This window comes from Homalodisca vitripennis, chromosome 2 (assembly GCF_021130785.1).
Source record: "Homalodisca vitripennis isolate AUS2020 chromosome 2, UT_GWSS_2.1, whole genome shotgun sequence".
NCBI classification, from domain to species: Eukaryota; Metazoa; Arthropoda; class Insecta; order Hemiptera; family Cicadellidae; genus Homalodisca; species Homalodisca vitripennis.
In genome coordinates, this window is record NC_060208.1 from 12,799,330 (window position 1) to 12,816,868 (window position 17,539).

Sequence of the window (17,539 nt, forward strand, 5' to 3'; positions counted from 1 at the left end):
AATAGCACCTCATTATGTTGATTAAAATTTTAAATAACAATGGATATCATCAACCGACATATTTAACACAAACTGTAATACCAATTATGTTTAATATTAAATTATTCATTACAATTCATGTTTAATTTATTTAACTATAACATTTATTAGTAATTTTTGTAGTGTTGCAATAAATATTTGTTCATGAACTTACGTGGGAAAACTTTCTTTTAAAATATCTAAATATTTACATAAATTTACATGATTAAAACAAATGAGTGACTTTCCAAATTGAGAACATTTAAATAAAATATATGGAATAGGAAAATAAGAATTTCAATATTAAACTATTTATTTGATTTCTACACATGATAATCTTTTATTTTTATTACTTTATGTACAGGTACCTTGGAATTGTAAATGAGACGTATTAAAATGATTAATGAACCCTGATATATAATACTACGTTCCTAAAATTAAATAAAAGATTTTCTTAACTTACATTTTGTTAAGCACTTAACACACATTACGCTTAAAAGATTTTTCCCCGCACACAAACACAAGCACTGGCAATCCCGAACGTAGCTTTTTGAATCCACTCCTCGACTTCCTGCCTCTCCACTCGTTGTTCCTGATTTTTAATGTTGCCCCCGCCAGCTCTCCTGACCACGCCTATGCTAAATCTCTCCATCATAATTGGTAAGTACCAATTTTTCATATCAGCATGGCTGTCCCTTACATCATCGCATGATTTTTAGAAATAAGCATTTCAGCTGCTTAAAAAAGCATTTCCTGTTTGTTCATCATCGGTGTCTGAACGGATGTGTATCCACTTACATCCGGAGGATGTTTGTTTCGAATTGTAATACAAGACTTCCTTTCCAGCAACTATGTGTACATTGATTCTATGAATTTTGTTATATTAATAATTACGTATGTCTTACAAATCTTTTAGAAGGGAACTAAATTAGCAATTCAAAAAAAGTTTTTTCGAGTACATAAATGATGTGAATGACATGTTTGAAAGAGGCACAAAAAGGCAAAGGATTTCTCCACCTTTTGGCAGGGCAATTCCAAATACCCAAGAAACAATATATTACGGGAATGAAGTAATACACGTCTAGACCTATCTGTTAGAAAACCTATTCAAATACTTTTATTCGAATATATACTCGAAAGTATTCGATTCTCCAATCACTACCTCGAACCGATCTCATTGTGGAGGGGAGGAATGTACACTGCCGTGAAGCCAACATGTTGATAAAAAAATACTTTCGTCCTATGAGAGCCTCAGTACATTTCCTTTCTAGATATGCCTTGTAGGATATATTTGCCCATGTCTCAGTTATTACGGAAATGACCAGTGGGTATTAAAGAAACGATCGTTTTTAATTATGGAAATGATAATTGTTATTTCGAAACGTATACTCTTCAATATATCAGGACAAGCTAACGCCAGGTCAAATATTTCAAGCTATTCCAGTTTCCTCTATGTCTCAAACTCCGGATATACTATTCTGACTACTGACAAACGACAAATCCAAATTGCTTTGGATTAACTTCGGAGTTTTATCCACACGACCTCCCATTTTAATCACTTTCCGCCTGGACTACAGCGTAGGTTCCATCATGTACAGTAAACATACAACATCTGTGTCGTGCCGCAATTTCACCGGTGTAAATATACTTTGCAGCCTGTGGCTCTGGAATATCAACATTCGTAAAATGACCAGCATAATAATTATGAAGAAGGGGTGGTTGTAATAAAATGACATAAAGTTTAATGCTGTTCAATTTAAGCAATTATTAACCTTAATCAGGCTCTTAATATTATTACAATTATACAATTCAATGAGCGTGTCACTATTTTACTTTCAGTAATAAATAAACAATCAAAGGATTATGTTCTTTCTTATATTATGTAACACACATTTTATTACAAAACCTTGTAGCGAATCCAGAATTTAGTAAATTAAAAAGGTGTAGCTTTTTAGTGTAGTAAGTAATACCATATCAATTAATATAACAGAATTAATAATAATGACAATAACAGAAACAATATTTCTCATTATACAATTCACGTAGTTTTTGTATCACGTAATCTAATAACCCTAAAATAAATTTATAATAATGGAAGTTCTGGAGTAAATTTATTGTGTAATGCTTAAAATTTAAACTAAGAATCGTTATATGATGTTTTGGTTAAGATCGGAAATTTGTTGAAATTCAGGTACTTTGTAGGCATCTATATCATTTGATGGTAATTGTGATATTTCGCATTGATATCAGAATTTCTTCTGTTCACAAGTAATTGCTTTTCATTGCTCAGATATAGTGATTGAACAACGAAAAGGTAACAGTGATAATTATAACCTGCTTAGAGTACAGTATTAGGCCTACTAGTTGTTTTGTTATTCTTCCCGTGTTCTGCTTAGCATGATATGAAAAGGACCAGCTGTATAAAAGGATTTCTCATGTGATATATAGAAAGTAAATAGATGATAGTCCTTAGGCCTACGCGCCTGGTGACACAACGAACATCAAAGTCCCTCGGTTCACAATACATCGATACTATGCTTTCACAATTCATTAACGAAATATTTCAGCTTCGCTGTGAATAGCGATCCTCATTCAACTAATTTTAAACCGAAAATGCTAAAAATAAACAGCCGTCTGTATATGCGAGTTGAAGGTTGGAAGATTTTATGCGGTTGGCTGAAGCATAGCCAACCACTGACCACTTATGATTATCAAGGCTTCTGTTATCCGTATTACAGGTTGTCACCTTTTAGACAATTCTAAGCTACCATACTTGTTGCAGGTATGTTCGCTTTTGACTATTTCTCAGGTTTAATTTATTACAAAACTTTAACAGTAGGGAGATTTTGCAAGTGTTTTTGCAATTTTGATTTTTCGAATTCTACCGCAAGTTCAACTTTGAAACTGTGTTCTGTTAAGGTCGTATTTTCTAAATTTTAGAGTTTCGTCTTCTAATGTGTTCATTGAAGTTCCGATGTAACGGATCATAGGCCAGTTGGTCTTTTGGTTCAACCAGCATTTCGGTTTTAGTAACTCGGAATTGTTGCTTTACACACCCTGTTTGTCAATGAGTAGGATCACTCTGTACTGTCGTGGAGTGAGGGTACCGTAGGTTCCGTGGAGAGCATTGTTACAGTTTACCCATTCCGTTGTTTTTTATATTATATTATTTGCTTATTATAATTCTCTGCACTTCTACAGGTTCACACGGTATAAGTTTTCAAGTATTCTACCATATTTCCCACAGTTTATATTTTTTTTTTGGTTAAAACCTTTAAGCGCAGCTTCAAAATGGTTTAGCATCACTTATGACCTAAACTAAAAATTCATTATATTCAATGTTGTCCCAAACTCGTCTATTCGCCCTACTAAACATGGGGAACGTCTTGATCTCTGAAAGTTACCATCTAACCTCACACAATGTTTTGCCTCTACACAGGGTTTCCCGTAACTCTCTGGACAAAGGTATTTCAAGGACATTGCCCACATTGAAGTCTCAGCAAATAGCCAACAATACAAAAAACTGAATAAACGGCAGTTCTCAGTGTAGGCCATGTCTTTTAAAAGAAAATCTGCTTGAAATAAGTTATTTATTATTCGACTTAAATAGTTTTAACGTCGTTATATTTGTGATAAAACTCTCTAAAAATATTATTCATGTAATTCTTGAGAAAAATGCTACTTTTTAAGATATTTCAAAGTTTTTACGGCCGCAATTTTAAAAATGCTAAAAATAATTTCATGATACTCTTTTTAGTGTCTTTTTTATCATAAACATTTTTGATTTAGTTAAATCTATTACTTTTTAAGATATTAATTTTTATAAGAAATAAATACATACATAAAGGTGATAATCTAAACATCTTTGACCCATGTTCATATGGTGAAATATATTTGTCTTCACTTCAACAATAACGTGGTATACCTTTGTCCAGAAAGTTACGGGACACTCTGTATAATACATTACCATATGAGAATGTAAAACGATGTACATTATTTCCCCAGAATTGCTTTCTCAATTAGCCAATCTACATTGCCATAATACCTAAATATTGTAGACGTAACTGCGAATGTAAAACAACTTACATTATTTTCCCCAGAATTGCTTTATCAATTAGCCATTCTACCTTGTCATAATACCTAAATATTGTAGACATAAGTGCGAATGTAAAACGATATACATTATTTCTCAGACACTGCATTCTCAATCAGCCATCCAGCCATAATACCTAACTATTGCAAATGTAAGTGTAAAAGTAAAACTATTTACATTATTTTCCATAAATTTTATTCTAAATCAGACATTCTACCTTGCTATAATACCTAACTATTGCAGTTGTACCTAATTATTGTAAATGTAGGTGTTAGAGTAAAAAAATCAAATTTTTTCCAAAAAATTGTATTCTCAGTCACCAATTCTACATAGAGCACAGACTATTCTTATTGATCGATAAGATTACGTGATAAATCAAGAAGGTCAAAAAGAATTCCAACACCTGTGAGATCTTTTAGTATGTCAAGAAGCAGTCCTTTAATCTCTTCTGACATGTCTACTTCTTCATCATCCCTGCTTGTTAATTTATCTTGACCATATCCCCTGGCATTGCTGTCGAGAGTCTCTTTTATATTCTTTTTACTCAGCTGTTTCTTCGCGTGCCCCACACCTCCCTTAAGCAACTTCTTCAACATCGGATAACCAGCTTTATATACGAATCTAGATATCCTGTAACTTACAGAAACAAAAGTAAACACGAACCATCTGGGTTTTGTCGTTTTTTTTATCGGTTTTATCGATAAAAATACTGTCCAAATCATCCAGAAAACCTTTTTTAGTGAGAGTGGCGTTGACGGATTTACGGATGTCTTCGTCGATTCCACGGGCGGCAGCATCCATCAACTCCTTTTCATCCGCTACTGTTTCGTTACTCCCATTCTCGGGACCCAGTTTGCTCACGACGTACACAACTTTGAACAACACCAACCGAGCTACCTCGCTTTTTATTTCGTCTGGCAGATCGTCTACTGACATGTTTCCAGCGCTCTGTAGACATCTGCGGATAGTCCGTACACAGTTTTCATCACAAGTCTCTTCCTTTTCCTCTAAACTCGCAGTTGTGTTCTTACAGCTATCGATCAATTTGTCGGATATGTAAGAAGCTATGTTGTCTATGATGGAGTTGTACTCGTTCTGAAAAACAAGCACGTTGGTTTCAGGTAATATAATTTGTAGACTAAATTCCTTGTAGCAATATTCATAACTAAACAATTACAAAACGTTTTCTCAGGTTCGAAACAAATATGCGTAAGGATATTCTAGTTGTTTCGAGTATAATTATTGTTTGGTTACGATTTAATAAAGTTCCTATTACAATACATTTTAATTATATTTTCCACTAATTCTTTTACTTTTAAACGAAGTCGCAGAAGCAATTTTCTCTTTATACTACCTATCTGTTAATTACTACTAATAATATTTATTGAAATATAATTATACATACAACTAAAGCTAGTTTTTATTTAAAATCTTTAGAATATAAAACTTTAATTTCATGAATCAGTTTTTTATTCATTTTGTACAATAATATCGCAAGAATTCAGGGAGATCTGATGGCTAAGTTTAATATGTCATAATCGTTGTACTCCTTCAAGTTTCCTTGTATTTTATATAATTTTAAGCAAAATTTGCTTTTTAGAATGTTTTACTATTCGTATTTTTTGTAAGGATAATTTAGCATGTAACATGTAGTTATTTAGTGAAAAATCTTACACAACATAAAAACTTATCTGCAGTTAAAAGAACATTAGTCTACATAACTAATCCTAATCTACTTAATATAGTCTACATAACTAATCCACGTTAAGATTCTAGTGGGGGAGATACTTTACCAAAAGTCTAAGATCACTTTTGGTAAAGGTGTGCAGTTGGGCTTTAGGAAATGTGTTCATTTTTTTCCGTTAAAATCATGGTGATTATAATGCTTGTGTGTGACTCCCACTTTGCTTGATTACATTATCAATTTCCTTTTCAGTTTGAAACGGACCGGACATTTTCTTTCTACTCATACAAAAAATAATTTTTCCCGTGTAATTTTAACCCTTTTGTCAATTCAAAAATGGTAGGAATAATACTACCATGTGACTTTCTAAGAATACAATGAAGCACATCCCCTGGATGAGTTTTTACCATCACAGAACCTAATCTTGCTTGTGTACAATTGAATTTACATGCAAAATGTCAAGCTTTATAACATATTTGGCTGTCAAGATACCCCTGAGTTTGGGCCTTACTAGCGCTCATCCAAATCACATGGACATACATATATTATCATCAGACAATACCTTTGTTATGTATAAATTAAATTCCCCAAAAAAATCAAGTCTAAACGCAGTATTTCCGTGAGATATCTGGGTAAGAGTAAGGTAAACGGCCAGACACACAAAAGAACAATTTTTCAACTCCCTACATCATGAGCTTCTTTAACGCTGAGTTAAAAAATATATATGGTTAAATCGGAAAAATAATTACTTACTTTTGGAAAAGCAATACTAAAGGTGGCTTGCAATAATGTTTGAAATAGCCAATTAAAAAGAAAATGGTAAAAAAAGATTCAAGAGTGTGAGAGCAAAATAATCTTAAAACTAAATATGCGTTCCAATATTAATATTACACACTTCATATTCTTTTAAAACCTGGATCTTGTGAGTTATATTATTTGTTTTCTGCGCTGAAGACAAGACAAACACAGAGCTTAGGAGTATGATAGACCACATCTTTCCTGAAACAAAATATTGACTCAATATTATATTAGTACAATTGTGGTGATATTAATGAAACAAAATGATTGAATATTTAAATCGTGAACAAAAAACTCAGTAGATCTTTTAAACATTTCATAAGTATGTCAGAAACGCTCTTAGAAGGAAGCGAAGGTCATGTGTGTGTGTGTGTGTGTGTGTGTGTGTGTGTGTGTTTGGGGGGGATGCTCAGTGTCTGACCGCCTCTTAAGTGGTACAATACTGACGTGGAAGAACGGGAAGCTGATGTAGAACCACGGCATTGAACAGTTTATTGTTTTGTGCAAGTACGACTTCAGTGACTATCTAGAGAAGTTAAACACGGTATAATTATGCTATTTTATTACTGTGTGCAATACGACTTCAGAGGTTATCTAGAGAAGTTGAAACACAACATCGACTAGTTTATTGTTCTGTGCAAGTACGACTTCAGTGATTATTCTCAATATCTTTGATGAGTTTTATTGCTAGTTTTAACTTATTACTAGTTCTAAAATGGCGGCCATTCGCATTTACACTTGTTTTACTTGATATGTTTCAAATGAGAAGTGTCTTACGGATATAAAATAAAATAACTTTCAATATGCCTCATTGACAATAAGTTTGTTTGTCTTTTTACTATCTGAAATAATTGTTTTTTTTTTATCTGAACGGTTTTTAGATAGGGGCCGTACAAATTTGTTAATAATATACAGTAAAATTGATGATATAAACGTGAGCACTAAAATATCTCACCAATTCAAACTAAACTTTGTAGTATCACAGGACTTAAATAAGCACGTTAGCTAGTTTCGACCAGCCAAAGGTGGCGGCCAATGGCATTTTTGCAACAATGTTTTTCGAGTATTTCATACAAAAAGCCTAATCTGACAAGGGTTTGTACTTTTATCTTTAAGAAAAGTTTCGTTAATTTTAAGGTTTTGAAGATGGCGACCGTTGGAAAGTCTTAAAATTATACATCAACACCAAATAAGTTGTGTACAAATAGCCTCTATTTTAATCTCGTAAGGATGATGGAGTTCCTAAATATTTAAAGGGGTTAAGTTAAAATGACAACCTTCACAGTCATCTTTCTATCAGTTTTTTACAAATTAAACGTTTACAATTAGACACCTCAAGATGACAGCCACACGTGAACTCTATTTTTCTTCCAAATTCGTCATCAGTTAGCGTTCAGATGATGCCTTAAGCAAAACTGACCCGACTTAAGCTTTGGAAAATATTTTATTCATTCTTCACTGTAACAGTAGAGCTAATAGTCAAGCTCTTTATTCCATAGACATGGGTCGCATGGATAGAGTGCGTCTATTGCTCATATATAACTTTTTTCTTACGGAAACTGAATTTAATTGCACTATCATTCTAGTTCTTTTACAAATTGACTTTCTTCACGTTGCAGGAAAAGGAAATATTGAATTATCTTTACCCTTGAGAGTCTTTTCCGTTTTAAAACTATTCTTATCGCATATGCATGATGAAATGTTGAATTTTCAATTCCGTAAGATTATAAATTTTATGTTAACCTAACAATATTAAAATGTATAGTGGTTTGGTGAATTCTAAATTAAAGCAGAAGAAGAGAGCAGATAATAATTACACTTACTTGAGGCCAGACATATAAGCTTTAATGGACTTTCTCGATTTGTTAATAATCTTAGGAAATTATAAATTAGAGTAGTTAAGTGGTCAAGAAAGCTATAACGTATGAAACATCCAAAGTGATATGGACATGTTTATGATGTCATATAGTATTATATATTAATATGTAAATTGTAGTACTTCTGTGTGTTAAATACTCTTGAAAATTTCCTAGAAAGGGTTACATATATTACATTCTATCATTATTCTTGATTATCAGTATATTTTTAAGGGATTAACTTATGTTATAAGAGCTATTTATAGAAATCCTAGCTATAAAAACATCATACTAATGTAAAATGTACTAATGTAATGTAAAAAGCAATGAATATATTAAATTTTGATATTTTAAAACCTGATGACAAACTTACCAGCTATACGGATAGATTGATACTACAGAAAGAGATCTGACAGTTTATATTATATAAACGCTAAAATCTCATGTTTCGCCAATTATCTTTAGTTAATGATGCATGGCTAAATACGTAAAAACCACGTCAAGAACTCCTGCATTTTATGAAGAACTTAGCTGTAATGAGGAAAAGTGATAAATGATACTGTGAGGCATTGCTAATGCACATGTTCTTATTAATTGAACTTCCACAATAGGTCATAAAAAGTGTCTTGTTAGTTCGGGATTCTAAAAGCTACTGAAGTTTACAAATTACGCGTTTCCCACAGCGTAATTTGCACTAGTCCTGATAATTAATGTTTATGGCAAAAGTAATGGCTTAACGAGAAAGAATTTCAAAACGCGATGTTCACTACTCACAAACCGCGGTTTGTCTGGCGTTTCCCCGTATTATAAAAGGATTGACACCAACAATACCATCGCAAATTGCAGTCCGAGTCCATTTTAGACGAGCTACGATGATAACGTGTAAGGAACCACTTATCGACCTGTCTCTATTTTTCCAACTGTGAGATAAAAATTCAAAATCTTTTATTGCCAATAATACTTTTTTTAGCAAAAGCACGACTAGCTTTTTGAAAACCAATTTGGCTTCAGAACGTGAAAATTTAAAAAAGAGAAGCAGTGGTGAGTCTGGTCAAAGGGATTAGAGTGTCAGAATCCCACCATACACGTAAGTGTGTTTCTCGATTTATCCAAAACATTCTAGTGTGTTTACCATAATACTGCTTAACAAACTAGAATATCATGGCATTCTACCTGTTCCACTGTCGTGGATTAGATCATTTTTAAGAAACAGAACACATATTTTCAAAAATGCAGATCACCTTTCAAGTCCAATGGGTTTGAGCTACGGGGTTCCTCAAGGTTCCATCCTCAGTTCTTTTATTTTTCTAGTTTATGCCAATGACATTAAGTCGTACTTTCTTTATAGGAATCTCATACTGCATGCCGATTACACGACTCTCTTTTTCAACAAAAATCAAAGGAAATTTTGGAACAACAAGCTTTTGTTGACAACAGCTGTGTCCAAAACTTATACAGCCCCAACCTTAAATCATATTTCCCAAAATCAAATTTTCTCAATTTTGCCGTGAGACCAATGGACTTTAAGTGGAGCTTCTCCACAACTATGCTGGGAGTCTCCACACTAGTAGAAGTTTATTTCTCCAAATTCCTTGGAATATACCTTGATGGTGGTTTGACATGGCGTGTTCACATTGATTCAGGTTGCTCAAAAGTTGTAGGCTGGTAATCAATAAGTTTTAATAATCCTTTGTAATCTTTGTAACATAGTCTGGTTATTATTATAAACATGATTTAAAACATTGTCCTAATACTGCTCTTTATGTTACTACCTGTATTTGTATTTATTATTCATCCTTCGTAATACTATTATATATTTGTTAAAATTGTAGCTGACGCCTATGAGCTTTCCTTTAATTATTATGTTACTGGACTCTCAGTTTTTCAACAAGTATATTGACTATTTGTCTATCTTCTTTTTGTGTGCATTTTTGATTTGTTTTTTTTTTATAAATAACTGCCACATGACTTGACAACGTAGCAGTTTTAATTTCTAAGAAATTATTACATGTACCTTGTTTGTATATAAAGGAATGAATATTTCATTATTTTCAAATATTAATTATTTTCAAATAACATGTGGTGTTTATGTTTTAAGGTCTTAAGACAAGTACTGCTCAAGTCAGCTACAGATGGATTACGGTGTGATGTAAGCATACCTTTCCTACGGAGAGATTTTGTGGAGAGCATTTTGTAGAAAACACAACCAAATTTTGAGTTTTCAAGCTTAAACAAAAGTAATCAGAAAATAGTCAACATCAACTTCAGAGGGTCGTGCCAACTAGGTTTAAAAAAATTGCATCTGTTGACTCGATCATGTCTATACATTTTGGAAGCAGGTTTATTCTGCATATCAAAATGTGGCCTGACTAGAGGCCGAGACGTACATAGACCATCCTACATAGTAGGATCTAAGACATTTTATAGCATCCATAAGTTTTTAGATTATAGTTGGGAAATCTAAAATATAGGTGGAGAGATTTGGTGAATAAGCAGTATGCATCAATGATAAGATTGTATGTCTGAAGGTAGTACTGTGAACGTATGTAAAAATGTATAGGTTCATCCGGTTTGAATTTTGCCATATATCTGTTACGTTTCCATGGAATTTGACTTTGACTTTTGAATTGTTAAAAGTTTTAAGGCAAGACTCTAAAATGTGTATATGTATGATACCATTTCCCTGATGTAGTTCCCATACATGGGCATTTAAAAACTGGGTTAAAACCCTAAAATGAGACCAACGCTGTTTATCAGTGCGTCTCTCTGTGATACAAGAGACGTACAACAAAAATAGTTCTATTTATTAAGTACAATATTTACAGGTACATGTATCAGTAATTTATAGCATTGTCAGAACGTACCTTTGAAATTACAGCAAAAGCAATTTGGAAAACTCAAAATGTAGTATCATGCATAATTATTAAAAATTTAAAATAATCGATTAGAAAGTAATGCATAAAATGTTTGTAACAAAACAAATAATTAAGGAATTATAGGTGCCTTTTAATTTTGGGGGCACAACAAATATGGGAACGATAAGCATATATACAGCAACGTTAAGTAAACTATACATTATGTATGGTAGGCTACTATAGCTTGTAAAATAGTTCCTAATTTCCAGTTCCATATTTTAGTTTATTGCATAGTTCCAGGATTATATACCATGAATTTTGATATTCATTATGGCCTAACAAATTTCATTTTGTTTTGCTTTAGGCTTAATGTCCATAGTGAAAGTTTGTTTGTAAAAAAATATTGTTTAACGTTTAATGACTTAAAAAGGTAAGGTATTGAAATTATTCGTTTTTAAGTATAACATCCGAAGTAAACTTTTTTAAAGGTTGTTAATTAACGGTTTGGAACGTTTTCATAGTATTATTATTTCTTAAATATTCGAAAACAAAGTAATAGGAACAAAAGTCCATAGGGTTTGCAAGTCTTTTCAAAAAGGTATTTCTGATAATATTTCTTTGAACAGTACTTATATAACAGTAGCGAACTGCTATTACTGATGACATAATTCTCAGGCAAAATTAGCAAGTAAAATCTAAGATTGCATTTGGAATGTTTATCCAGTAATTGTCTGAGTAAACTTTAAAAAGTTATAACTTTAATTTTCCCGAAAATATTCTCTTATAGAAGTATCAGTGCGTAATTTTGTAGTTTTGCAAATAAATGCCTACATCAAATATTGAAGCAATTGATAAAGTCAAACTTCCGGTCTCGTCAACCAATATTTATTAAGTTATGTAACAAACAAAGTTTCATAAAATTACCGTTAGAACAAGATGACAAGATTTGCTAGTGTAAATTGACTGACTATTATTACGGTGCTGGCTAAGATTCCAGTTGTCTAACTGTTATGGACAGTCACACCACAGTCAACATTCATTTTCTCAATGATCGTTGAGAGAACCAATACATGTAGCCTACTCCCCAAGTCCCCCCCTCACAAACTCCCAAGTTAACTGTGGGATGTAGAGTTCGATGATTACACGAACTGTAATGGCTCGTATACCTTCCATAGAAACAGTTGTGATTGAAACAATATAAGATGTATTACTGAGAATATCGATGAAGCGCGGCAAATTCCTCTGATGTACTACTTGCCAGTGGCACAGTATAACGGGGACGGCGGCGTAGTGGTTATCTCAAGATAACAGAGTCATGCAAGGTCGAGCGTGACTGCTGCTTGGATGGGTGACTGCTGAGCGATCCCGTCCTTGCAAGCAGCCCGCCTACCCGGCCATTGGTGGTGGTTTGGAGGTTATCTCTAGTTGGAACCAAGGATAAATGTTAGAGATTTCTTAGTCCTAACTTCACCTCAAGTTTTATCTGCTTGTACAAATACCATTTTATAATTGTTATGTTGTTGACACGGTTCGATAAATCAAGACGAAAGTTAAAAAACTGGATTTTACGAATTTTCCCCTGGTAAAATCATCCGAAGTTATCCGGTATCACAAACACACTTTGAAAAAAAGAACTCACTCTCTGTATTGCCAATTTTGAAAGCGACTTCCTAATTGAAAACTTTAGCACCTCCTTAGTTGAATTAAACGAATGATTAAAATAGTACTTAATATAAATACCCCATGTACGACGCGGATAGTTACTATTCAAAATGTATTGTTTATCAGAGACGTTCTTCACCAAACAAATGTGTATTAATCAATATTTACTATATTGGTTTACACTTCTACTATTGAAAACATTAAGTAAATTAATTTGAAACCACACAGGTTGTAGTTTGATTTTCAACGACTACCTTATCATAAATGTAAAAGATTTTACTATAAAATACGTAAGCAATTTAGAATTATTTGTTTGCCTCTATTTAATTACATATTTCAATTCAATTTAAAGTTTTATTATAATAAATGATAGGATGGTAAAGGATAGTTCTTATGTAAACATAACGTTCAATAATTGAGCTAATACTGCAATGGTGAAGAATTGTTATATTATTGCAGGGCATTGTATATTTATCTTGTTTTAAAGTGTAGAAAATTAAGCATACTTAACACTGATTCGGTTTAGTTTGTTGCAAAACTGTGAAATGTTAGGCAAACATGTTATTATGGACTGTCAACCCCAAGAATTTCACTGAAGAGCCAAGAAGAAGAGCATTACCCTCAGTGATACCAAACCCTTTTAGTGATATTATCATTGGATTTTTATTCCTAGTCATAAATTGAATAAAAGAAGTTTTATTTGCATTTAAAGTTGCTTAAAATTTTTCATTAAAGTTAATACTTACATAAACAAAAATGAGTTCTATGATGGCACATGTCCAACCACACAATTTGGCTTGGCGTAATTCTTGTGTCAATTTATTTTATTTGTTATTTACTGTTGTCTGATCTGCCCACTGGTCATCTCGAAAGTTAAATGAGTAATAGATTGAACATTTTGCGTGCAGCCCTAGGGAAACCTTTGACGCGACACGTAGTGTGGCGTACACCTACGTTGTATTTTTGGCTATTTAATTAGACTTAACATTACACTAATTTGTTATTTATATATATTTTAGCATTATAATATACATTTCAATACTACTCATAATGGATAAAGCGTTTTATAATATTTAGAATTAATTATGTACTTGTTATTTTTGTAAAGGTATTGCATACAGTACAACAGCATAAAATGTAATAACATATGTTATTATTATTATATTGCTATATGTGTGTGTGTGTGTGTGTGTGTGTGTGTGTGTGTGTGTGTGTGTGTGTAAAGTATTTAAAACAAATTGTATTTTGTTGACACATTTCTCTCGTTTCACAGTGGACAAGTAAATTATTACCCGGAAACTCGGCATTATTTATGTGACGTGTGAAATGACAGCGTAAAACTAAGTTTCACAGTGACGGTCAGTGCACTGGATTGCACAATGCCAACACAATCACATGTGTGACCATTGTAATCTGCAATATTCACATGAGATTCAATAATCCTAGTTCACATCAATGTGGCTGACCACTGTCTCTAACTCTCATCCATGATTGGGGCTGGGATCGTGCGCAACTTCATAGGGTTAACAAGAGTCTAGATGCAGAGAAGAATGGAATCCTAATGACGAGCATCTCACAAGTCACCAGATTTTAGAGGATGGACTTCTCTAACAAACATAAATAAAAGCGAATTGTGTTTGGCTACAAAAAATTCTAAAGTTCTATCAAATGTTTTCAGGACTAATTTCTCTGATTCTAATCACATTATTCAAAACCGCTTTCGCAGCAATAAAAACTGACGCAATTGTCAGAGTTTTCAGATCAGCCATCTTCAGAGAAGCTCTGGAACGCTTTGAGAGCTCCAAAATTCACTGATGGGATTGTATGGTGGATACTGCACACCCGAAGCACGACACATAAAAATGTGGCATGCCGCTTTTGTATCACCAGTGAATGATAATTTCGACAAATTTTTCTGGAAACGTGCTTTTGTAATTACCCTACTAAAATCCCAATGCACTGCGACACTTATTGTTCTATTTACATCCAATTGTTTTTATTATAAACTTTGTAAAATAATAAACTGATGATATGATAAAAACTGCAGCACATTTTTAGTAAATATATTAGTAACAATTTGTTTTATCAATAACTCTCTTAAAAAGCAACCAGACTTTGTTGGATGATAATTTTTTGAATATTGAAAACATTGAAACTAGATGTCGGTCAGTGCGTGTTCTTCGTTTCCAGTCAGTCTGAAGTAAAATGGCGTCCGCGCAACAAAAGGCGTTTTGTGTGTTGCAGTTTGCCAAGGATGAGTCAGTTGTTTCGGTCCAGCGTGCTTTCGTCGTCATTTCGGCATTGATCCGCCTTCACCTAAAAACATTCGTCGATGGTATCGCCAATTTGAAGAGAAAGGGTGCTTGTGCAAAAGTAAAAGTTCAGGCCGACCTCGCACTTCTGACGAAATGGTGGAAACAGTTCGGAAAACGTATGAGCGCAGTCCACGAACGTCTACTCGCCGTGCAAGCAGACAACTGGGTATGCCTCACATGACTGTCTGGCGAGTGTTAAGACGTCGTTTGCTGTACAAACCATACAGACTAAAATTAGTACACGCTCTCCGGGTTGGTGATAAAAGGAAACGTGTTGAATTTAGTAATGCTCTAGTGGAGGACATGGAAGTGGATACATTTTTATCACGATTAATTTTCAGTGATGAAGCAACATTTCATACTAGTGGTAAAGTAAACCGACATAACGTGCGCATATGGGGACCCGAACAACCTCACGACGTTATTCAGTATGAACGAGACTCGCCGAAAGTGAACGTTTTTTGTGCAGTCTCTCGTAAAAAAGTGTACGGTCTCTTCTTTTTTGAGGGAGACACTGTGAATGGAATGAGCTATCTTCAAATGCTGCAGAATTGGCTTTTCCCACAACTTCAGGCAGACTCTGGTGACTTCATTTTCCAACAGGATGGAGCTCCGCCTCACTGGCACAACAATGTTCGGCAGCTTCTCAATAACACTCTGCCCCACCGCTGGATAGGGCACACGGGACCTCGAGACAATGCCCTTCATTCTTGGCCTCCAAGATCACCAGACTTGACCCCATGCGACTTTTTCTTGTGGGGATATGTGAAGGAAAAAGTGTTTGTTCCCCCTCTAACTCATGACATCGAAGAACTAAAGAACAGAATAACTGTCGCAATAAGGTCTGTGAACGTTGTGTAAGGTTTATGAGGAATTTAGCTATCGTCTGGATGTTGTTCGTGCTGCTGCTGGTGGACATATAGAACATTTGTAATAACATACCTAAAACTTTAAGGTTTTGTGAGTATTTTGCAATAAATATTATTTTTGTAGTACATTTTTAGCAATAGATATTGAGTTTTAAAATCAGGTCATTCATTTTTATACACGCTGTATTTCGGATACTAGGAATAGTAATACTTTTACATAAACAAGTTTTACACAGATTCATTTCCATAAGAATCAACTCTGGATGGCGTGGCCATTAACTTCAAGAGAAGCTGCGTACATGGGCCGTATCCTTTCTGGAGAGAGGGTAAGATATCTTAATATAGTGTTGGCTATAACATGTTTCGATTTTGAGACAGCATAGCAAATTCATGGAACTTTTTAAAACCACATTAAAATAGCTTATGAAGTCTACAAGTTTATATTTTATACCTTCAAAAAAATTAAACGACACTACTAGTATTATAACACTTTATAGAACTTGGATAGTTTTACTGAAAACAATACCTAGTGGGGGAAAGATATATACCCACGGGACTGAGTGTGGAAAATAGAAATATTATGTGTCACTGTGCATTTATGAGTACTTGTGTACTTATGTAGTTCGATAATGGAATTATGAAGAATACGTAGCTACAGATTGTGTTTAAGGATAACAGGATTTCGAACATTTGCCATCATTATAGGTTATAGATAGGTTATAAAATGTATAGCACAAAGTTACTAGGATTGCATCAATCCTCTTCGTCAGGTGGGGGAGGTATTAATACATACAGAAATAACGAACAGAAAGAAGTAAAGAAGGTAAGGTGCTATGTTTGAATCCTTTTCAATTTTCCTTAAGGACAGTACTTTGCTCCTGCGGTAATTATAATTTCATTGTTCGTTTGATAGTGCATTGTGCGTTAGTGAAAGTGTGTTAACCCTTCTTATCAGCAGTTGTATCAAAAGGCATTTTTGTAATACTTATTGTAGTATCTTCCCATCCTGTCCCCGTCGCGTACTCCTCAATACGTGAAAGCAACAAATATGTCAGTAGTACGCAGTGTATAGTTCTGTGAAAGCAAAGTGTTTATGCGCGAGTGTATCAAGAGCAGTGTTAAAGTGAAAAGTATTGTCAGTGGTCTTGTATTGTATGGGATAAGTTTCTAGCTACATTATCCTCTTTGATTACACATTTTTAGCTTTCAGCACTTTCTCGGTCCATTAGCATATTAAATACTTTATATTTAAATCGTAAATGGGTCATAGCGATATCATCAATATAATCAGGAATCTTATTATACAGGTATGGCACGGTGGAATTCGGTAGACGCTCTCCATAAAATTTATTCGATTAGACTTCCCTGTAACAAGGCAAGCCGATTTTG

At 33.7% G+C, this 17,539-nt stretch overlaps 1 protein-coding gene and 1 long non-coding RNA gene across 2 annotated transcripts; one reads left to right on the forward strand and one right to left on the reverse strand.

Annotated features, from left to right (window-relative positions):
• Window positions 1-4,372: 4,372 nt before the first annotated feature.
• LOC124356206 lies at window positions 4,373-9,017 on the reverse strand. Its single transcript, XM_046807389.1, has 3 exons — window positions 8,823-9,017; window positions 6,691-6,794; window positions 4,373-5,206 (listed from the first exon to the last, which is right to left on the reverse strand). The coding sequence occupies exons 2-3, from the start codon at window positions 6,787-6,789 to the stop codon at window positions 4,733-4,735; spliced, it is 573 nt and encodes a 190-aa protein (XP_046663345.1). The 5' UTR covers window positions 6,790-6,794; window positions 8,823-9,017; the 3' UTR covers window positions 4,373-4,732.
• Window positions 9,018-9,196: 179 nt separating this feature from the next.
• On the forward strand, window positions 9,197-11,097 carry LOC124356207. The gene is made up of 2 exons (XR_006921830.1): window positions 9,197-9,536; window positions 10,548-11,097. It is a non-coding gene; the product is annotated as an uncharacterized LOC124356207 (long non-coding RNA).
• The last annotated feature ends 6,442 nt before the right edge of the window (window positions 11,098-17,539 follow it).

What these genes read in the sequence shown, in the direction of transcription:
- LOC124356206 (XM_046807389.1), bottom strand. Translation starts at nt 6,789, where the DNA reads ATGTGGTCTATCATACTCCTAAGCTCTGTGTTTGTCTTGTCTTCAGCG. An exon ending in AGGTTTTAAAAGAATATGAA is followed by an intron (nt 5,207 to 6,690) that starts GTGTGTAATATT and finishes CTTGTTTTTCAG; the next exon opens with AACGAGTACAACTCCATCAT.